Below are 23,334 nucleotides of genomic sequence, written 5' to 3' on the forward strand. Positions count from 1 at the left end.
AAAAGCCAGGAGCCACTTCTGTCCACAGGGACATTAGGCACCAGGGGAGGGGGCCGGGCAGGGCCAAGTGCGTGGGTCTGGCATCATGGTACCCATCTGGGGGGGGGGGCGGTCAGTGCCTAGATGCCCTCTGCTAAGACATCAGGCATAAAATGATCACCACCCCTGGGCGCCCTGTGGTTATGCTGAGCCCATTTATACAAAGGAGAGGGTGACAGCGGGCTCCAGGAAGGAGGGTCACCCAGCAGGACCCAGTGTCTCTGGACAGTTTATTTTACATGGGATGAATGTAAGCATCTCGAGTGTATACACAGAGCCAAAGGGGGGGGGGGGAAGAAAGAGAGAGAGAGCATTTAACTTCCTGAAAACGCTTTATAATAATGCAGAACAATTATATATAGCAAACGCCTTCAAAATTTAAACCCTTGAAACATTAGTTCTTTAGCATTAATACACACAAATGCTATTACGGGGGACGGGGCGGGGGGCAGCCGGGGGACCGGAGGAAAGGGCGAGTTACAGCCTCCATAGGGATCAGAGTTTCAACAGTGTTACTTATAAATTATGGTACATCGATGTTATTTACTGATCTAGGCAGCCAGAGGAAGGAAGGATATACAATGTGGGGTAAACACATTCATACCAGGATGAGCGATGCTGGCAGGAGACGCAGCTTTTTAACATTAAAAATGTATAAAGTATTTAGCAAAAGTTACAGAAAACAGACCAAATAAGCAAGTTTATTTTGTTAGAAAATCCCACTGTCACGGGCTTTGCTGATGTGCTCGTCTGTGAAAGGGCTGCCCCCGCCCCCGGCCCCCATCTCCTCTTCCGAAGGGAAGGGAAGGGAAGGGAAGCCAATTTGGGACCCCCTGTCACCAAGGACGGCTGGCGTCCCTTTTTATGTCTGTTCCTGGGTCCACGTGGCTGCTAAGAGCCAGTCTGCTGAGCGCGATGCCAGAAAGGGCCCGTCTCCGCTTGACAGGGGAGTACAGAGGTCTCGGGAGGGAATGTGACTTAACTTTGGGTTACAGGACGAATGAGGCAGCAGAGTGGGGCCAGTCCAGTGCTCTTGCCCTGACGCCATATGCTTTCCTTCTCTGTCCCCACGTCACACCGTCCCCATTACAGCACCCGCGAGCCCAGACCTTTTGCATTCCACCACTGCAATTCTACTAGAAACGCCTCTCAAACACCAAGGGTCAATGTCCCCGGAACGGCACACAGAGATCCGAGGGGCACTGCCACCCGTCTCCCTCAGAGGCCCCTCCCAACAGAAAGGCTCCAGACAGAGCCACGCGCCAGCATCTAAAGGGTCAAGGAAAACGGACCATGGGTTCTGGTCACCGGTCTTATTCCCACCCAAGCCTGTTGCAACAGGATTGGGTCCTTCACCGTCCACAAAAAAAATTCTCCCGCGGGGGGGGGGGGGGATGTTGGGAGTCCTTCCTGGCACATCTCGACCCAGAGGCGCCCACGAAGCATGGGACCCTGCAGACTTGGGCTCCACGGCCAACACCTTCACCTGGCCTGGACCCAGGAATGTCTTCTGTTTGCTGGGGGCGGGGCGGGGGGTGCCTGGTTGCCTTCAAGGGCTCACCTTCCACTGAGCAGGACCTAAGCGAGACACGGTTGGTGGAGTCATTACCTTGGGGGTCACGCCCATAGCCTGCCCGGCGTTAGTGGGGTTTGGTCCTATCTCCGTCACCACTGGCCGCTACCCAGTGGGCCGCAGGCACACACCTGGCTCGATGTGACCGCCAGCTGAACGAGGCTCCGGCAGGGACAGGAACCTCACGGGAAGAGACGCGTTCTTCACGCCCAAAGACCTCAGCACACGGGCTCAAAGATCGGCGGACAAGACCCAAAAGGTAATGACTTCTGCTTCCTTCAGGGGCCCAGGAGGAACTGCCTCATTCTCACCGGCTCAGGAAACTCTTTAATTTTAGCTCCGCTTTGCATCTACACAGAGAAGTGCCAGGGTACCCCTCTCGGGCAGGTTCCAGACCCCAGTGTGCACGACGGTGCCCATGGGGCCCAGGCCAGGCACAACTGGGTGTCAGGTGAGGGACTGGAAACAAGAAGGGGACAGCGTTCGAAGTAGCTGGAGGAGCCTGGGGAGACCAGAATGGACACCTGCAGCCCGCCAACGAAGCGACACAGATCCAGGGGAAGGCCGCTAACGAGCCAGCCCCGTGTTCTCACCCTCCGCTTTGTCCGTTCACTTTCCACACCCCCTAATGCTCAGTGCCTGCCCGGGGCCACGGTGGGGGGTTGAAGCCAGGGTCCCCAGGAGTGCGTGGATTTGCCAGCCAACAGTGCAACACAAGTGGGAGGCCCCTTTCTGCACAAAAGCCTCAAATGGACCACAAAGAACCACTGTGGGCACAGCTGGCATCTGGAGAGGGAGCCTCGGGAGACACAGGAAGCAGCCGTGCAAACAAGCCGGAGACCCCGGGCCAGGAACCACTCACGGGCGTGAACAACTCACTTCAAAAAGCGGGGAAGCGGCCGTGGGTCACCCACCCGTGCAACGGAGCGCTACTCTGCGAGACAAGGGGACACGCTGGTGACACACGCACAACGTGGGTGACCCAAAGCATTAAGCCGAGAGGAAGAAGGCGCGAGGGCCGCATCAGCAACTCCGTTTCCCCGACCTTCTAGACGAGGCAAACACCACAGCATCAGAAAACCCACCAGCGGGAGCGGGGGGAAGGGAGACAGGAGTGGATCGACCGTGAGGAAGCCGCAGGGAATTTTCAGGAGTGATGGAAATACTATGTTGATTTTGGTGGTGCATTTGTCAAAACTCACGGGCCGGGGGGACTCTCACTGCACATCAATGAGCCCCGATACTGTTACGTCAAATACCTCTCGATAAACCTGAAGAAAAGAAAAGGCAGTAGGTCTTGGAGGGGCGAGGGGGTTGGAATATGCAGATCTGTACCTCACTTCACATCTTTAAAGTGCTTTCTCTGTCTACACGACCACCAGCACAGGGTCCTGTTTAAGATCTGTCAAGGCCACGCATGGCTGGAAGCGAAATCACTTAAAACGAGCCAAAGTCTTTGCCGTCCTTTGAAGTTTATGGCTTGTGTTTCCAAGAAGGGAGTTTGGCTCAGCCCGAGATGTTCATGCACCCATCCACTCATCCAGTAATCGATTGGTTCTCACAAAGGGATTAGAAAGCCCTGCTTTGTGCACATGCACAGCGTTCCCGTCTGCTTCAGTCGCTAACCAGCCCCGATGAGGGGGGGCCTCCTACTGCAGAAATGCTCCTGGCTCGACAGGAGGTGGGTGGAGGGTAGAAAGGAGACCCAAGGTGGTCTTGATCGCAGCTACCCTATGGCTCTGCTGGCCGGTGCTTTGCAATAGTGATTGAAGGTGACAGGAAAAAAAAAAAAAAAGGAAGGAACAAGAGATTTCTCCCAGACACTGTCGTGGAAACCGACTTACTCTGCACACCATTTGTCTTACATTTCTTTTCTCAACGATCTGGCTTTCACTGACCAAACGAGGTGCGTCCATGTTTCCCGGGGGGCAGGGAGAAGGACCCACCTGTTCCGAGAAAGAGAACAATGGAGGTGCTCAGGAACGTTCCAGACACACTCCGGAATATGCCCGGCCAACCCTCTTCTAACCCGAACGCAAGAACAAAAGAAAACACAACAACGAGACAGAGCGCTACCCCCAAAGCTCGCTTTGGGACATTCTAGACTTCACCCTAAGCTCAGTTCCCCCCCCAGGGCAGGAGTCCCGTGAACAGACCACGCTCTTCATTCACTGGGCTCGCTGGCCGGCCTTGGGCTTCGTTATTCCTCTTTGTGACGAGAGGAGAGTTATTTACAAGAAACAAGAGAGATCTCTGAGATCCCAGTCGGATACGGGCTGCGAGCTCTGGTGACCAGGTGATTACACTCTTGTTGACTGTCCACCTGTCCACCTGCCATCCAATGGTGGACCCAGCACTGGCGGTGGTTTGTGTTCTCATGACAGGCTCCAGGTGGGTCGAATGTGGGACAGATGCAATGCTCTGTCCAGAAAGACCTCCCAAGAGCCCCTTGTCTGCATGGAGAACAAAGAGGATGGGGAGAGACTGCCGGTCTCACATGGGGCTACGTTTCCAGCACCCCGCCTGGCTCATGCCCAGTATCGCTCGATAAGTGAACGAGTGAGCGAGTGAATGAATGAACGCGGATCTACCAGCATAACGGGATCTCAGGAAACCTCAATGCTGCAGAGAGTACTTGGGTGTGAATGCCAAGGTCGCCGAATTGCAAGAGCCCCGGTGAAAAAAGTCTAAGTCTACACAAACGAAGAGATCCCGTGCCCGGTCTTGTCCCCAGATCTCAGCGCACTGCTCAGCCTGCTCTAAATTCTCAATGAACGGAGGAGGAGAGAACAACGAAAAGCAAAGAAAAGAAGTGTGTACTAACGTGGGGGGGGGGGGGGGCGGGAAGAATGATTCTGGAAAATAGACCGGCCCACACGGGCCCAATCCAGGCTCCCCTGGGAAAGGCAAGAGAGCTCCTCCTGTCCCAGGGAGCAAATGAAGACTCAAGAATCCTCACACGGGAAGGAGAAAACAAAATCAACGAGCCGTATCGCACTCAAAATATCTGTGTTAGTAACAAGGCTACTTACTGGCTTTGAACATTTGAAAATCACCCACAAATTAGTTTACTAAGCCACAAAGTGATGACTGGAGCACCCATTTTGAATAGAGAAACCCAGAAATAACATCCTAAAATTGGTCGCTGGTGTCATGGGCGCCAACCCCAGATCTGGAAGCTGTGGTCCTCCGTGGCAGGGACGCACCCATTCTCACACTCTCGTGCTGGGGAAGGCTTTCACGCTGACCTGTCTGGGTCGGGGATGGTTCAAGAAGAAAAGTGACAACGTCTGGCTTGCTCTAGAATACTCAGCATCTTTCTACTAGAAGCTGTGAGGTGGGAATTCTGAATCAGTGAAAGAGGGGCCGAAAGACTCGAAGTCATCAACTCCCGGCACGTGAGACCCAGGGACCAGCGAGTTGTGCTCTTAGAATCATGACCTTGTGTGTGTTGGGGGTGGGGTATGGACCCTGCACGTCCAAAGTAATCGAAGGGAAAGACGAACTAAGAAGGATGGGCTCTCAGGGCACGGGTTCTGGGCTAGACTCTGGCCCCTGCTGGCCGTGTGACCACGCCCACCTTCAGGGGGCACTTCTACGGGTCCCCCGGAGCCAATTCTCAGGGTTAGATGCTGCACAAGGTTGTTTGCCGTGTTTCTATAAAGGGAGAGACTGATGAGCGAGGACCCAATGGGACGGGCTGAAAGCTTCCCAAGTCACGCACTAACCCGGCTTTCCCAGGAATTCGGGGGGGGGGGTGGCGAAAGGGGAAGGGGGCACCAGCACCAAGCAGGGCTCTGGATTGTGCAGAAGCGGAGGTCAAGGTGACAGGACACTGCCTGGAAGCCAGGACCGTCTGCCAGGCCCGCACGGTGTCCACCAGGGAGGGAAAGCCTCATGGGGGTTGGGGGGGGGTTGGAGAGTCACCCCCCCACCCCCCACGCACAAGCAGGGGGAGCCCTCTTCTGGGGGTGGCAAAGACCCATCCCAACCCATCTCCCACAGGGGACCGACCCAGCCCCAGTAAGAGCCCGGGAGGGGGTGGGGGCGGGAGCTTCCTTGAGGAAACAGCCGAGGGCTGGGTTGGAGGAAGGTTTCCAGCCCCAGAGACCTGACAGGAGATGCCTGACCGAATATAAAACACGACTCAACACTCTGACTTGGGGCCGATGTGCTGAATGAGGTAGTTCCGTCCTGACCTCTCCAGGCAGGGTCAGTCTGGGTAGAGAGGAACCAGGCCTTATTCCCAAGACCCCAGACGATGAAAAGTGGCAAAGGAAGAGCCAGGATGTGGGTTCCCAGAATGCAACGGGGGGAAAAAAAACTAAGAGGGCGGGCCGCAAGAGGTTCTGGGTACGGGCTGTTGAGCTGAACGGTGCCTTCTATCCACGATTCTGACCCTCATCCTGGGTTGGAGACAGGGACCTTTCTCCCATGACCCTCCAAAGCCCGCGACACAGCCGGAGGCAGGGCCTTGGGGCTTCCGGGGACACAAGCGTGCGACGCAGCCAGCTCTGGGTGGGGACGTGACCCCTACAGGGTGCAGCAGGGACCATAAAGTTCCAGCCTCAGTCTGTTCTCGGAGCAGCAAGCACAGGACAGGAATCGGGGGGCTTCAGCCTCGGAGACAAGGGCAGGGCTGTGGATCGGTCTTCTTGGCCTGGGGACACAGGCAGCTCCCAGCGGGGCCGCCTTTCTGGAATCACCAGCTCAGCAGACCCGGACAGTGGGCAGGAGGACAGCTGCACTCAGCAGCGGCCCCCTGGCCACCTGCTCTCCATGGGACCCCCCGGCCCCTCTCCTCGGCAGGACCCCCGGGGCCGTGCATGCCCATCTAAATCTCCATGTCCACGGGGCGGATGTTGCCTGTCTTGTGCTCTCTGACCCACAGCTCCCTGTCTTTGGCTGGGTCCACTTTTCGAAGCAGTTGGTCCACAGGCTCGACTGTCTGTAAGGGACAGAGAAAGGGACGTGGTCAGAGGTGGCGGCTGGGGACAGCACCATTGGGCCACGTTGCTTATGCCTTCTGGCCTTCGGAGTAGCCTTTCTAGAAGGTGGGGGCCCCAAGGGAGGCCCTGGGGAGGGACGGCCGTACGCAGGGTTGCAAGAGCAGGGAGCCCCAGGCTCCTGTCCCCCTTCTGCCCTCCAGCCCACAGGCCTGCGTGACCAGGCAGGGTGGCCCAGGGCCACCAGTCCGGGAACTCCTCCATCTGTCCCCACCTTAACCATCCAAGAACATGGCAGATAGAACTTCAGCTTTAGAGATTTTGAACAACACTTCTGGGTTATTTATTATTTTGGGGGTGAGCAGGCAGGTGGTAAGAAATTTGCCAGGGGAGGTGGTGCCTGGGTGGCTCAGTCGGTTAAGTGCCTGAGTCTTGATTTCAGCTCAGGTCATGATCTCACAGTTGGTGGGTTCAAGCCCCGTGTTGGGCTCTGTGCCGACAGCACGGAGCCTGGTTGGGATTCTCTCTCTCTGACTTTCTCTCTCTCTCTCTCGAAATAAATAAACAAACTCGGGGCGCCTGGGGGGGACTCAGTCGGTTAAGCGTCCGACTTCAGCTCAGGTCGTGATCTCATGATTCGTGGGTTCGAGCCCCGCGTCGGGCTCTGTGCTGATGGCTCAGAACCTGCAGCCTGAGATTCTGTGTTTCCCTCTCTCTCTCTGCCCTCCCCCTGCTTGTGCTCTGTCTCTCTGTCTCAAAAATAAACATTTAAAAAATAAATAAGTGAATAAACAAACAAAAAAAGACATTTGCCAGGGGAGGCAATAAGGCCTTCAGTACTTCAATGGTCATGACCTTCTCTCTCCTCAAGGGAACAGCCCACGTGTGTCTCCAAGTCACGTGCTTGGGATGGATTCACACGGACGTGCAGAACAGACCGTAAGCCCCTCCCAAGGGGTGGCCCGTGGGTTCCAGCACCTGCCACGGACCACCTTCACCAGCCCAGCGCAGGGTGGCTCTCCTCTCGCCCCGCCCCGTGGGTCCTACCGGCCCCGGGCAGGGAACTCACGCTTTGGTTGAACATGTCTGTCTCGTGCCGCAGCTGTGTGTACTGGCATAGATGCTGTCGAATCATCTCTACCCTCTCCGCCTCCAGCCGCTCTAGCTCCTGCCGAGGAGGAGACCACACAGCCCTGAGCGTGCGCCCTCCCCTCGGGGGACCTTCCCACCATGCAGGTCCCAGCCCGCCCTGTACGCAAGACACGCGACTTCATTGTCCTCGATGATTTTAACACACAAGCATCGCTTGCCCGAAGCGCGCGGCATTATGGGGGATCAGTGGGGTTCGAAGCAGGGTCTGTTGGGCTCGGACTCCTGATTCTGCACCAGTGCATATCCAGCCCTAGTTTCCCGATGAGGTGGACAAATAGGTCACGTGTGGAGGTTCTGTGCCTCCGACTCTTGGGACTCTGTCCCTGGGCCTCTGCGGAACAGCCTCCCCTCCTCTGTCCATTCCGGGTGCTGAGGTGCAGACCAGAGACCAGGTCAGGGGAAGCAGGGAGCAGGGGGGATGGCCATTGGGAAACAGAAGAGAAAGGGTTTGTCCTCTGGCTTCTAGAGGGTTCTGCACCTTGGGAACTTAGGGGATCAGACTGCTGTTCTGGGCACAACTAGGTCACTGCCTAAGTGATTAACCGGGAAGGAGGGTAAGTCAAGGGGGCTTAATTAGGGGATTAACCAGGAGGAAAACTGGGTCGCTGTCCCTGGGGGAGGCCTCTAATCTGCTCTGGGGGGCTGACACGTGGGGAAGGCAGAGAGTCCTTCTGTCCTGTGCTGGATGGACGAGGATAGCTTTGGGCGGTGGGGACAATAATGCCTGGCCCAAGACCTCCCTTCTCGTCCGACCCGATGGCCCAAGTACCAACCACGCTTCACTGTCCAATCCAACGGGTGCTGGGAAGGAGATGCTCTCCCTTCACAAGAAATACTTAGGAAGGCAAAAGAAAAAGGGTCTGATGCCTATTCCCTGTGCCCTTTGGGCAGGGACCTCCCCTCCCATTCTCCCTAAGTACCTACTACCCCCCATCCCACTCTATACGCGCTTCTTATCCTTCTGGGGGTGGGAAGGGTCAAGGGTCATGCGTCCTACAACCTGGCTATTTGTCCTAAAGGCACCACTGTACGTTTGGTTGAGGGCATCCTTGGATGACCCTGACCCCTCAGAGGACAGCCAAGGAGGACACAGTAAGACTCAACCCTCTCCCATGTCCACATGGCTAGGAAGTGCCCAAGCAGGATCTGAATCCACATAGACTGGCTCAGGGTCGAGGTCTTGACCTTGGCAGTAGAGCGGATCTAACGACCACCTCGACGGCCACCTCCACTCCATCATCCTCACGGACGCCAGCATCCCCCCCCACCCCCCCCACCTCCAGGACTTTCTGAGCACGGGTCCCTGTGCCAACACGCTTCACATCTCTGCTCACTCACCAGTGTGGTGGTCACCATCTCTTCAAACCACTTGGACTGGGCCTGGTTGTAGAGATCCACGCAGCGCATGAGGTCATCTCCTGGAAGAGACCATCAGCCACCATCACACTCTGTCTTGTCCTCACCATGGCTGCCCTCTCGTGTCCCTGGGTCGTGGAAGCCACTGGAAAGCGGACAGATGGAAAGCAGAGCAAAGGAAAGGGGCCACCCAGCATCACGAGAGAACAGCTTCGGAGTGCCCATCGGAACTTGACCCCAGATAACCAAGAACTCAGGATGAGGGTGTGTACGTGCGAACATGTGCGGTGCTCCCAGGGCGCCCCCAATCCTACCATGAGCCCAAGGAAAGCTTCCTTCTCTAAAGATGCCAGTTTCATTTGAGATTGGAGGGTCCTTCTTGGTTTTAAAACGTGTCACAGCAACCTGGAAGCAGCCAAGAGTTCAAAAGGAAAAGTCTGCAAATTGTGTGTGTGTGTGTGTGTGTGTGCGCCCCAGAATAGAATTCTGAAACACAAAATAACGTGCCTGATGGTTTGTGGCTCGTTCATGTGCAGCGAGGGTACAAAAACATGCACTGGCAGCTATATACCAATTCCAGGACAGGGGTGACAAAGAGAGGGAAACAGGGTAGGTGGGAGGGAATGAGCTCTTCCCACAGCATTTTATTTCATAAAAGAAAGACGGGAAACCAACGTAACTACTCAATCTCCATGGCTGGCATGTTACTACCTTCTGTAACGGCAGGTACATTTGAAGCCTTTCGTTAACCAGAAAGAAAACACGCTTTATGTAAAAACAATTGCAAACATTACTAAGTATACAGGCATCAAGAAACTCATCACCCGAAACACGATTCCTGGACCTGTAGCATCTACGTGCGCTGAGAGCTTGCTAGAAACGCAGATCTCGGGGCACAGAGGAGGCCTGCCGAACAGGAAACTGCATTTTCAGAAGAACCTCGGGTGAGCGGCGTGCACCTAGCAGCTGGGGTACCACCAGAGCACGCGGCTCCGTCTCAGGGTGGTTTTCTGATCATCGCAGGGTGCCAGAGACAGGAAGGCATCGTGGTCTTTGTTTGCGGTGGGAAAACCTCATGAGCCAACCCGAAGCTCACTCTTTAGGTCTAGTATGGTAATTCCAGCAAATTCAAAGTTACTTAACAATATCCCCTGGCTCGCGGGCATTCTGAAAGGGAGGTGAAAGAAATCAGGGAGACTCGTGTCCACGTGACCCAGGGCCCAGCTCAGTACCCCCTCTACTGAACTATACCTAGCCAGCTGGGAGACGGGGCTGAGTGACAGAACCCAGTCAAGGGCTGTGTTCATTTTGCTTTTGATCTATGGCCAGCGAATGGGTCCCCGATCCCAAGACGGAATGACCAGGAGAGAAGGAAGTGTATGCTTCACTGCAAACACATTCCCACCAGCCCCCGCCCGCCGCCTGGCCGAGGGGGGTCGGCATATCACCCTACAAACGTACAATGATTAAACTCCCAAAGCCCTCTTTGTCGATCCCGATTTCGAGAACATGCTTCGGAAAACTTCTCCGACCCCAGGAAATAGGGTAGCTGAAGGAGACTGTGTCTTCTCTCCAAGTAGCCAGCCCAAGGGTACCCTTCTGAACAAGTTGAGTGGGAAAACGTGGATTCTGGAACCAGAGTATCTGGGCTGTCTTACGGGCATCCCTGTGTAGGAGCTGTGGGAACTTGGACAAATCAACGAACCTGCTTAAGCCTCAGTTTCCTCATCTATGCAAACATCTATAAGACAACAGTACCTTCACAGGGTCATGTGGACACTTAAGTCACCCGATACCCGTCTGGTGTTTGGAATGGACACAGGCAGAGTCAGTGTGACCGTAACGCGAGCTAAGGGGGCGACGGTGACAAATGAGGTCAAGCCCCCTGAGGACCCAGAGGTGCTCCCTTCCAGCAGCCTTCGAAAGGATGAGGGAGGGAAGGAAAAGAAAGGAGAGAAGAAAAGCAGGCATCTTCTGGGTAACGCGCCGTCCAGTGAAACGGAGACAAGGAGTCTTTGGAAGAAAAGACGGTGGGATTCTGGGGAACAGGGCTCCATGACTGTGATCCTGGGGAATGTTTGTCACCTGCCATCTGCTTTCTCGCCTGTAAAGGGCATAGAAATACCTCCCTGCAGGAATGGGGGGTTCAATGCGGAGGCTATGACACGCGGGGCTGGGCACCTCGCACACAGAAAAGGTTTGGGAAAGGTAGACTTTTTCACGATCAGATCCAAGGACAAGGACAAGTCACTTCCATCACAAAATAATTCCAAACTTTAGGGATAAGAGACGTATTGTCTGATGGCAATGCCCCCAACGGAGACACAGCAAAACCAGAGAGCCGAAGTAACCGAGCCCCCGGCTTGTGAAAATGTAACATTTTCTAAATTTGGCTTAAATTTAGTAGAAGTAGCAAATCGCAAGATTCATCTAGAACACAAGAGAAAGGAAAACACGAGAAATCAGGACTTGAGGAACATGGTAAGGAGCAGTGGTGTGAGGAAAAATAAACGCCCACTGGGTCAAATATTTACGTATTTATTTTTTAAACCTGGGGTCAAAGGCAAAAAAAGGGATTAAAAAAATATTCAGAAAGGAAAGGTCTAAGTCAGTCACAAAACCCAGAATTTACAAGGGAAAAGACCGCTGTACAAAGAAATTCAACAAAACAAGCCAGAGAGAGAAGAAAAGAAAGAAACACAAAGACCAAAATTAAATGATCGAGGGCAACCCCGGAAAAATATTTCCAATTCAAACCACAGAAGGTTAATTTTCCTGACACAGAAACGCAATCCTCGTCAACCAATCTGTCAGAAAAACACCAGCTACATCGACAAGAAACTGGGGACAGGACAGGAGTTCATCAGTTCACAAGAAAAAGTCACACGTGACCTCTACAAGTCTGTTTTTAAAATGCTCAAACTCGGGGCACCTGGGTGGCTCAGTCAGTTAAGCGGCTGACTTCGGCTCGGGTCATGATCTCGCGGTCCGTGGGTTCGAGCCCCGCGTCAGGCTCTGTGCTGACAGCTCGGGGCCTGGAGCCTGTTTTGGATTCTGTGTCTCCCTTTCTCTGACCCTCCCCTGTTCATGCTCTGTCTCTCTCTGTCTCAAAAATAAATAAACGTTAAAAAAATAAAATAAAATAAAATAAAATGCTCAAACTCACTCAAAAAGAAATGTAAAATTGAGTTACCCACACAATATGGATGCTCAGTAGACAGTTATGGTGTCGAAGTCGGATCGCACACAGCACTGACCAGAGTTTAGGGAACGGACATCCCTACTTTTGGTAACACGCACACCTCTCTGGAAAGCGATTTGGAAATGCCCACCCAAATCCACACAACGCTTTGACCCAGAAAATCCACATCTGTGTTCTCTCTATCCGAGGACTGAGTCTCACATATACACAGACCCCGGGACACTAACAACCATCACGGCCGCTGACGAATCTGAAAGTCCTGCAAACGTCAACCAGGTGAACTCATGAAATAAATTCGGGGCCACTCACACACTTGGACACTATTCAACCATTTAAGAAGCCCGATATACAGGGGACACCCGGGTGGCTCAGTCAGTTAAGCATCCAACTTCGGCTCAGGTCACGATCTCATGGTTTGTGAGTTTGAGCCCCATGTTGGGCTCCGTGCTGACAGCTCGGAGCCTGGAGCCTGGAGCCTGCTTCGGATTCTGTGTCTCCCTCTCTCTCTGTTCCTCCCCTGCTCGACTCTGTCCTCTCTCACTCTCTCTCAAAAATAAACATTAAAAAAATTTTTATTTTTAAATTCAAACACTCGTAAGCGTTCATAGTGATTATATCCAGTGGAGAAGAGTTTATGTTCTTAGGTGCTGATTACAATGTTTTGCCAAGCAGCGACAGAATTTTATTTTTAAAATAACTTAATAAATTAAACGAATTTAAATAGCCTCTCCCTGTCCTGGGTTTCCCTTCTCAATCCCCGGTTAAGTACATTACGCCTTCTATTTCTGGATCCAATTACCACCACGCGTTGTAAGATCTTTCCATCGAATGTTGTGTTTACGTGACATTGCTTTGCTTTGCTATCCGCTCTTCCTATGCCACTGTATCTCGTAACGTCCAGACGGTGGCTGCTTTGTTCTGTGATGAATGAACCGTCCTGAGCTCACCAGCAGTTGAGGTGGGAAAGACTCAGAAGCCATCTGATCCAAACCCTAATCACAGCACACGCTTTAATCCCGGAGGGCAACACGCACTGTCCTTGCAGGTGGTTAAACTCTGGGTCTCTAGGGGCTCCTGGGTGGCTCAGTCGGTTAAACAACCGATCTCAGGTCACGATCTCATGGTGCGTGGGTTCGAGCCCCGCATGGGGCTCTGTGCTGACAGCTCGGAGCCTGGAGCCCGCTTTGGATTCTGTGTCTCCCTCTCTCTCTCTGCCCCTCCCCTGCTCGCAGTCTCTCGCTCTCTCTCTCTCTCTCTCTCTCTCTCTAAAAAATAAACCTTAAAAAAAAACCAACAACTCTGGCTTTCTGAAAGAATATTTACTAAGTTTTTTACTGGTTTACCCTTCCTGTGCATCGGCTAATTTTTGCCACAAGGTGGAAGCAGAAACCGACTCAACTGGGAGAATCTTCACGAGAGGAGGTGAAATCTGGTTATTTCACTGAACAAGACGTGTGCCTCCGTTCTGGGGCAGGAGAGCCCTGATCGCCACGGGCGAGCCCTTGGAGTATCACTCCCTGGGGACGTGGGGGGTCTTTACTTCTGCTATGGGCTCCTCGCAGGGAAAGGACACAGTGTCACGGCCCCCACCCCAGCCTGGCCTTTCTGTGCGGCCAAGGCCAAGGTCGGGGGAGGGCAGGAGAGGCAGGGGGCGGGGCTGGCCGCACTCACCAGCCTGCGTGGACTTCCTCCGCGCCTTCTTGATATCCTCCTCTGTCTTGTTGCTCAGCTTGATCTCCAGCTGCTGGGTCTTTATCTCCAGGTCTCTCTGCCTCTCCGTGAGGGCCTTCCGGGCCTGGGGTTCAAAGACACGGGGACGCTGCTCACAGGGCCCCACAGGTTATGTGGCCCCCCTCCCCCTTGCCGGATAAGAGTCCTCTCTTCTCCCTGGTTCGTGATGTTTTTTTCCCAGCAATGCTTAGTGGCCGCAAGCACCAGCCAGCCCATTTGGGGGCCGGATGGGTCCTTTGCCAGCAACAGCTGGCAAACTCGGGGGTGCCCACAGGAGTACGCATCCCTTGTCCTGCACCCCTCCCCACAGCACTGGGGACAACAGCTCCCAGTGAGGTTGAACCTCTCAGGCCTTGGCAGGGGAGCGATGCACTCAGGAGAGAATCGGCCCCGGGAGGCCCGGGTAAGGGCCTGTGGACCAGTACACGAGCCAGCGGGGGGCATCCCACAAAAGCACGGTGCATGTGCCTGAGTGAGCCCCACCGTGTCTCCCACTGGCCCTGTGGCAGTGACCCGAGTGCCACGGGGAAGCGGCTCCTCCCTGCCCCTTTGGCCGGGACGGGGCTGGAGGCTGGCGCTCCCCGCCCCCCACCCCTGCCACGGGGGAGCCGGCCCACCCGCTCCCAGCAGGTCCGGCCTCCCGGGCCGCTCACCTTCTCCACTGCGGCGTGACGGCTGGCAAGCTGCTTACGGAGGTCGGTGATGTGGTGTTCACACTTTTTCATGTCCTTCTTAAAGTTCTCTCGGAAGTTCATCAGGGGCTTCTCGACCTCGCTGTGAAGCTGTCAAGGACAGGAGGGGGGACGCGCTCAGGGCCCTGGGACGGCCGCCGCGGGAGGAGGAGGGGGGCGCTCTCCCCAACTCCACAGGGGAAGGTGGACTCGGGGACAGTGGCCTGGGCCACCCGACAGGAAGGCAGACAGAAGGGACCAGGTGTCAGGTCTCCGGTGAGAGGAGGTCCCCTCAGCTGGTGAGGCCCCGGGGTTCATGCCAACGGACTGAGGGGTTGGTTAGTGTCCGAGGCTTTCTGGGCCCTTCATCCGCTGCCTCCTACCTCCTGCCTCCTCTAGATTCCTAGAGCAGCCGGTTGGGTTTTGCTCAGGTGCCCGTCACCCTTCCCTTCCCCACTGGGAACCTCCTGGGGGCAGAAACCAAAAGCCCACCTCTGTGTCCCCAAGCACTTCGCACAGCGACTGCCACACGGACGCCATTTAATTAGAGGAACTCAAGTCAGCTCTCTTTGTTGAACATCTGCTACGTGCCAGGCGCTGGGACCGTAAAGGTGGTTTGGACACAGTTTAGACCCCGAGGAAGCCCCGGTGGGAGCCGCTGGAGGCCGGGAGAAGCTCACAGCTGCGCCCAGGAAGGCTTTCCTCACCCCTCCCGCCTGCATGGGGACAGGTGCACGGACCCTCCCGCCAGAAGGGGCCGGCCTCGCCCTTCAAGGGCCAGAGAGGCGCTGGGTGACGGGGGTATTTCGAGCTTTTTCTTTCTCTTTTATTCCTTCCCTTTTCCCTACTCCACTCTCTTCAGGAGAGATTTTACTTAAGTGTGTGTGTGTGTGTGTGTGTGTGTATGAACATAAGTTATGTTTGATGAGGGGGTTTGATGTGAACAGTGTGGGTCTGTTGCAGCCACAGCCACAGCCCAGAGGACTCACACTCTCAGAGTCTCATTCACCCCTCCACTCAGTCTCCCGGAGCCCCCCCAGGCTCATTCCTCTGCCCCCTCCCCCACTCAGCCTCCTGGAGCCCCCCCCCCCAACCAGGCTCAGCCTACCAGAGCAGTCCTCCCCCCAGATTCAGCACTCAGCCTCCCAGAAGCCCCTGACTCAACCTCTGATGGGCCCCCCTGATGGCCTTCCAGGGTCCCTCGGCCTGCACCTGTCCCAGAAGTGCCTTTGAAAAGCACAGCTGAACCATCCTGGTCACAGGACCTCCCAACACTGGACATCTGTGACTTCTCTCTCTTCCTCTTCACCAGGCTCTGGCTACATTGTCTCTTTCTCTGGAGACCTCAGGACTTGGGCGTTTGCAGCTCTAAGCCACCACATACTCGGGACTGTGACCTCCAAGAGGGCAGAGGCCCTGCTGGCTTTGCCCCTACTGTGTCCGCAGGGTCTGGTCGGAGCCCATGCCGGCCAGGTGCCCCTTTACTACCCGGGAGAATGGCAAAATCTTCAGTGCCCAATGCCCAGGGGCAGAAGGTGACACCTTTGTGGTCAGCTGACCTTTAAAGGCTAATAGAGGGCAGGCCATCCGAATAGCCCTCTCCCCCTGCTGTGAGTTGTAAAGTCTTCCTATGAATTTTCTGCGCCCCTTGAAGTTGCCTTGCAGAGGAAAACACCCCCATCTGGTGGCAGCTTGTAAGATGCTTCAGGCCTGAGAGCAGCCACTGAGGACTGCGTAGGTCCCTTTCCCATACAGATCAGGGGAGGAGTAGCCAAACTTAGCTTTCGTAGGAACCTGACTGGGGGGTCTGTGAGGGATAACTCAGCCTGCTCACTCGGTAACTCTGGGGTCTCTTTCCCAGGGCCTACAAAGGGAATTGATTTCCAGATTTCCATGTGCCCAGGAGCGACCCCCTGAGGGTGTTTTCAACATTCATCCTGGGCTCCAGTCCCCCCAGTTCTGTGGTCTGGGGGAGGGGCCCAAGAACCTGCCAATACAGCAAAATCCGTTCTCCAGATTTCGAAGGACTTTCTGGAAACATAAGGCCACTGGTTGTCATCCATAGGCAATCCCATAGAGACCCATGGATTCTCCTGTATTTTAAATGCTTTTAAAAAAACTAATTAAAAAATGTTTTTTTAACATTTATTTATTTTTGAGAGACTGAGAGACAGAGCATGAGCAGGAGAGGGGCAGAGAAAGAGGGAGACACAGAATCCGAGGCAAGGTCCAGGCTCTGAGCTGTCAGCACAGAGCCCGATGTGGGGCTCAAACTCACAAACCGTGAGATCACGACCTGGGCGGATGTCACACAGACGTTAACCCGACTGAGCCACTCAAGGGCCCCTAAAAAACTAACTTTTTGGGGGCCCCCTGGGTGGCTCAGTCGGTTAAGCATCTGATTCTTGATTTCAGCTCGGGTCATGATCTCATGGTTCGTGGGATCGAGCCCCCACAGTGGGCTCCTGCTTGGGATTCTCTCTCTGTCTCTGTTTATGCCCCTCCAACTCTCTCTCTCAAAATAAACAAACATTAAAAAAAAAAGGCTAATTCTTTCTTTAAGAACTCTGGTTGAGTGCCCTCTTATACTCCCTCTTAACTGTTGAGCATCTCTGTCTATCCAGATGGTGGAAGGCCTTCCTGGACATTTGTCCTCACGACCTCCCTGCCGTCTCGGGTGGGACAGGCCCCTGGAGCCACTGTCTGCCTTTCCGGAACCCTGGAACTCTTGGCCAGCCCCTCCTGTCTTTCGCCTCCACATCGGAAGACAATCACAGAAATCACAAGTCGGAAGGGACGTCACAGACTATCTCTGGTCCTGTGCTTTTCGAATGGTGGGTTCCTGAGACTTGTGAGATCAGTTTAGCGTCAGGACCAGCTTTCTGACGAGGACAGACCAGACAGGAACAGGACACATCCGTGCATTTCAGACAGGACAAGTGTGCCTTTGTGAAACATTGGTCTCAGCCACGCACGTGTGTGGCTAGCTGGGTACGGGTGCCTGTGCGTTCTGGCTGCCCGTGTAAAATGCATTCCCGTGGGAGTAAGTTCCAACAAGTTTCAAGTACGTTTCAAGCCACTGAGCTGGTCCAAACTTTTCAGGTCACACGTGAAAAAAAAAGGGAAGCCCAGAGACGCTAAGACTCGCCCAAGGTCACAACGCTTGTGAGCGATGGCACGGACGTAAGACTCATGTCTCTTGACTCCCACTGTCCCCCGCCTAAGTGCACGGCCTCTGCTGCATGATTAGATTTTCTTCCATCAGAAGGAACTTTTCTATTTTCCCTTCTTCGGCTGAAGCCAGGTCTAACTTCCTTTTGTACACAGTAATCTTTCTTTCGAGGCCTGTTGCTATCAGCTGTGGCTTAAGCCGGCCGACTAGCAAAGCCTGAGAGACTGCCATAACAAAATTGCTTTTTTTTTTTAACGTTTATATATTTTTGAGACAGAGAGAGACAGAGCATGAACGGGGGAGGGTCAGAGAGAGAGGGAGACACAGAATCTGAAACAGGCTCCAGGCTCTGAGCTGTCAGCACAGAGCCCGACGCGGGGCTCGAACCCACGGACCGCGAGGTCATGACCTGAGCCGAAGTCGGGACGCTTAACCGACTGATCCACCCAGGTGCGCCTTTAAAAAAATTTTTTTTAACGTTTATTTATTTTTGAGACAGAGATAAAAATGCATTTTTTAAAGAGCTCTTGCCCCTGACGTGGAATATTCAGAGCGGAATTTCAATGAGCCCTCTGGAGCAGACGGCAAAATGGGTTTTGGGCATTTGAAGCCATACGACCCATGGCAGATAGATAAATCCTTGGAGCCTCTTGGATATAACCATACGACCATGTGGCTGCTACTGTGATTGCCTAAGGCCACCAGCGGCTCTCATAGAAAATGTGCGTTTCGTGGGCATTCTTCACACCCCCCCCCTCCCCATCGGGTGCATGGAGTGAAGTCAGCCTTGCTTCGTCAACTCCTGACTTAAAACATCCGACCATCCCCTGGGGAGGGAAGGGGGCCTGGAGATTCAGCTAATGAGCGATCCTGCCTGAGTGATCACACTTCCAAAATAATCTGTAAATGACAGGGTTTGGAGACCTTTGGGGTTGGTGAGCATGCCCACGTGCCGGGCCGGTGGTACAGCCCAACTCCACGGGGACAGAAGCTCCTGGGTTCGGGACTCCTCTGGACCTCGCCCTACACGCACCTCTTCATCCGGCTGTCCGTCTGTATCCCTTATGACGTCTTTTAACATATAACAAACCAGGAAAGCTAAGTACATGTTTTGGAATTCCTAGCAAATTATCAAACCCGAGGAGGGTGCGGTGGGAACCCCGTCTCGCAGCTGCCGTTCAGACGGAGGTGTGGGTAACCTCCGAGCCTCCTACTTGCAATGGACATCTGAATCGTGACAGAGTCTTGTGGGATGGAGCTGCTGCCCCGTGGAATAGGACACCAGCATCACGTGTAGTGTTGGAACTGAGGTGAACTGCGGGGCGCCCGGCTGGTGTCAGAGCAGTGGTGGGGGTGGGGACACCCCGCATTGGGTGGCAAACAGTGGTGCTGGAGGGTGTGACAGCGTTATTAATATAACAGCAGTAGTAAAAATAAATAAGCAGAAGAAAATGGTGCCTCGGAGAGCATTCTGTCACCTGCTAAGCGCTCTATAGACAATCAAGACTCAAGGGTCCTGCTGATGGGGAGTAGATGCCACCAGGGTTCCTGGGGACCCAGCAGGCAACCGTTCAGAGCTTGTAGAGCTGGCTGCAGAAAGAGGACAGAGCCCCTGGGGCTGGGACACGAGAAGGGAGGCCCCCAAAGGGAACACTCCCCAGGATCAGCAGGTTGAACAGAACTCACTGCTTTGCACGCAAGGCAGAAAAAAAAGGTACTTGCTGGAGCCCCCTCCCCCACGCTCGCCGGGCAAATTTCCCGCAAAGCGCTCGGTGCGATGCGTTAGGGTGTTACTCGCTGGGAGCCCAGAAGGTCTCACTCACAGCTGGGGTCAACCCAGTCTCAGGGTGCTAACATCCTTCAGAAGCGGGGAGTCTGGTAACAGTTTCTTCCTCCCGCCCCAGCTCTTTATAAAGCCCCTGCGTGTGTCCTCGCCGTTTTGAGCCATGAATTCTGCCCTGTGTGTGCAGGGGACCATCACGGGGTGGGGTGGCGAGGTGTGTACAAAGCCGATTTCTGTCCTGCAACAGCACGCATCCCTGGGGGACCCCAATTCCTATGAGGAGAGCGCTGGAGAACAGATGCAATCAAGTGCTGAGTGTGGAAGTCAAAGAAGAGTCGCCTTAGGGAGATGCTATCTTCACGTTACAGTAAAGGAGGCAGCGTGCCCTTCATGTTCAGGGGCTCAGAGTTTAAATGTGTTGTGTGAGGTCCTCACGGGGCTGCCGTGTCTGACTGGTAACTGGGAAGGGTGTGGACCCCAGGAGGCAGAGGTCACTGGGAACAGTGCCACTCTGAACAGCCTCTCTTCCCTTAAAAGGTAACCATCCAGGGTACCTGGGTGGCTCAGTCAAGTGTCCCACTCTTGGTTTTGGCTCAGGTCACGATCTCATGGTTTGTGGGTTCAAGCTCCACGTTGGGCTCCATATTATCATTGTGAAGCCTGCTTGGGATTCTCTCTCTCTCTGTGTCTCTCTCTCTCTCAAAGATAAACACTTTAAAAGGCAACCATGTTAAAAATAAAAAAATAAAAAAATAAAAGGCAACCATGTTAGTGGGTAGCCCTATCAGTCACGCACACTTTAGTATGAATTATTTCACTTCAGACATTTGGTTTACTTTTCCCCTGAAGAGTAGGTGAGAGCCTTAAAAGGAATTGGAGATATGAGCTGGGGGTGAGGGGGGATGGCATGGTGGTGGGGGACAGGGTCATTTGGAAACACGGAGAAATCCAGAGAGAAAGTAGGGCTTAAAAAGATGGGGGGGGTGTCAGAAGGAGCAAGTCAGTTGTCCCTGTTCATTCACTACTTTCAGAAAATATTTATTAAGCATCTACTGTGTGCCCGACACCACCCTGAGTACTGAGGGCAGAAACCATACTGCCCTCAAGGTCATGGTGCTAGATTCTGCAGGACCAAACAAAAGCAGGGTCAGCTACCTAGTGTGACAACAAAAAACCAAAAAATCCTCCCCGTGGCGCAGTCTAGCCTCTCCTGACAGCAAGAACATGCACACATGTTCCTCTGACAGCCCAGCAAAGTGAGAGTGGGGGGGGGGTCCCCTGAGGAACTTTGGGGCACCCACTCTCACACGTCACAGAGGTGTGCTGGGGCAGTTCGGCAGAATTTGTAGAAATTTTGTGAGCCGCTTGTTAAAGACGGCCGGTGTTAAAAATTAAACATGATCTACACTTAACAAATCATATTGAAAACAAAGGTAACGGGGAGTCTGGTTGACTCGGTCGGTTAAGCATCTGACTTTGGTTCAAGTCGTGATCTCACAGTCTGTTGAGTTCGAGCCCCACGTGAGGCTCCGAGCCAACAGCTCGGAGCCTGGAGCCTGCTTCAGATTCTGTGTCTCTCCCTCTCTCTGCCCCTTCCCCGCTCGTGCTCTGTCTCTCCCTCCCCTCCCCCGCAAAAAAAGATTAAAAAAAATGTTCTTAATAAATAAACTTAGATGTAAATTAAAAAATAAATTAGTTAAAAAAAGAAAATACGAAATAAAAAATAAGAGTTGCAAGAATAAAAAAAAACAAAACAAAACAAAAATAGAAACAAAGGCACCAACCAAATACTTAGCGTTTATGAACCTTTTAGTCTTCTCCATGCTCCTGACGGGTGCTAACGGCTACCGACGCCATTGCACGGGGACAATGGACACACTGGCTGATGATGGTCAACTCTGGGGACTCTCTTCCCCCCCACTGGAAATCTACACCACGGAAAGGGGCCGACAGCACACGCTGGAGAGGCTACTCTGAGCCATTCGGCAGCACACGGCCGCAGACCGCCAGCCCGGAGGGGCCGCGGGGAGGGACAGCTTACCTTGGCGGAGAACTTGAGGTGAACTTCCGCCTCGTCCGCGAGGCTCTTCTTCACCTGGGCCCACGCTTCTCCCAGGGAGCTGCAACCCAAAGACGACTGTCAGACCCAGACCCCGGACGGCCACGCTGCCCTCGGATCGGAGATCTCGGCCCCTCCTGGGCGGCGGGGACGGCGGGTCTCAACGTGGAGCCCGCCCGAGACGGCACGTGGATGGGGCAGAAAACGCCCGTTGAGCAGCGTGCTCCAGCCTGGGGGCCCGGTGAAGCCGGGAAACACCCGGGAGCTCAGAGAATCGGGGGGAGATGAGAGAGGAAGGTGGGGCACAGCTGCAGGGTGGGCCCTGACACCTGCCTGTTACTGCCCCCCGTGCGTCCCCCCAGTGCCCATCCCTGGTTCACTAACGGGCGGTGCAAAGGCCTGCCGGTCAGCCAGGGGAGACCAGCCACGTTCTCAGGGAGAAGTGGATCTCAAACACAAGGTGCCACACAGCCCTGCCTGCGGGCAAGCCTCCAGCGGCCTGACTTCCAAGGGGGGCAGAGACGGACCCCTGTGCCGAGGGACGGCTCACGGACGCCCACACAGCAGGGAAGGCTCTCCGTCCCCATCCTCAAGAGGCGTGGCTCCTGCCGGTCCTGATTCCGGGATGTGGCCTCTGGTGCCGCCCACACCTTCCCGGAGAACGGCAGAATCCCTTTTCCGCTCCAAGGAGATGTTTCAAACAGAAGCATCTCCCCAAGTCCTCAGGGCTTTCGCGTGTGGCCCCCAGGCCCCACTCTCCACTCCTTGGAGCTCCTGAGCCTTGCCGGCCTTCAGGCGATGCCCCTGCGTCCTTGCTGGAGACCTCCCCCCGCCCGCCCCAGACCGTTCAGGTCACTTAACTGCATCAAAGAGCTGTTTTCCTCCAAAGAACTGAGCTCGAGTGACACGGCTCGCGGCTCGCGGCTTTTGAGCGGGGCCAGCGGCAGCTGAGAACGAGTCCCTCTGGTCACAGCCCAGGCCTGTGTGGTTGTGGCGCGGGCTCAGGCCGAGCGGGCGTGACGGGAAACGACCGACCAATCTTATCTAGGAGTCCCTCGGGTGGTCCTGGCTGGGGAGCGGAGCCCCCCCAGGGAAGAGCAGGGGTGAGAAATGACGGTCCGAGCTGCTGGCGGGTAGGGGAACAGACCGCGAGGTCCAGAAGCAGACCCAGCATCTCAGTGGGGAGCGGATGGTCTTTTCAATAAATGGTGTGGACACCACTGTAGAGCCACGGGGAAAAGAAGAAATGTCGACCCTGACCCGACACCACGCATGCGAATGAAGTCAGGACGCAGCACATCTACAGTGAAAGCTGGGACTGCACAAAAGCAGGCCCAGGGGGAGCAGGAACTCAAAGACGGGCTGACAGACAGGAGCCGTCCCTGCACCGAGCTGCTCACGGGCCTACAAACGAGAGCCCAGAAGCCACCAAGGCCCTGGCTGGTGCGGAGTTTGTAAGTCTACCGTGGGCAGAGCGTGAGGTCAGTCACTGGCCGGTGACGGCTTTAGTGGCCTGCGAAGGTCACCGGCTGTGGGGAAGGACAAGGTCCTCGGCCCCACCTGCAGGCTGGGCACCCAAAGCTGGGCGGTCGCCCCGTGAACACGCGGCTGGGCCCGTCTGAGCAGATACCCTCCCCCAGACACCCCCCG

General features: G+C 54.7%; 1 protein-coding gene across 9 annotated transcripts in view; it reads right to left on the reverse strand.

The window, feature by feature from the left end:
• Positions 1-352: 352 nt before the first annotated feature.
• The window catches only part of GAS7 (growth arrest specific 7), a 220,238-nt gene continuing 197,256 nt past the window's right edge, over positions 353-23,334 (reverse strand). For 8 of the 9 annotated variants that reach the window (XM_043583115.1, XM_043583121.1, XM_043583123.1 and 5 more), the window contains 6 exons: positions 21,667-21,745; positions 14,653-14,781; positions 13,940-14,063; positions 9,049-9,128; positions 7,628-7,726; positions 353-6,560 (listed from right to left, as the gene is read on the reverse strand). In XM_043583115.1, the coding sequence (XP_043439050.1) occupies positions 6,447-6,560; positions 7,628-7,726; positions 9,049-9,128; positions 13,940-14,063; positions 14,653-14,781; positions 21,667-21,745 (625 nt within the window). In that variant the 3' untranslated portion in view covers positions 353-6,446. Of the gene's footprint in view, positions 6,561-7,627; positions 7,727-9,048; positions 9,212-13,939; positions 14,064-14,652; positions 14,782-21,666; positions 21,746-23,334 lie in introns of those variants that run through there. The other variant, XM_043583117.1, reaches the window with a different exon arrangement.

Source organism: Prionailurus bengalensis, chromosome E1 (genome assembly GCF_016509475.1).
Source record: "Prionailurus bengalensis isolate Pbe53 chromosome E1, Fcat_Pben_1.1_paternal_pri, whole genome shotgun sequence".
NCBI classification, from domain to species: domain Eukaryota; kingdom Metazoa; phylum Chordata; class Mammalia; order Carnivora; family Felidae; genus Prionailurus; species Prionailurus bengalensis.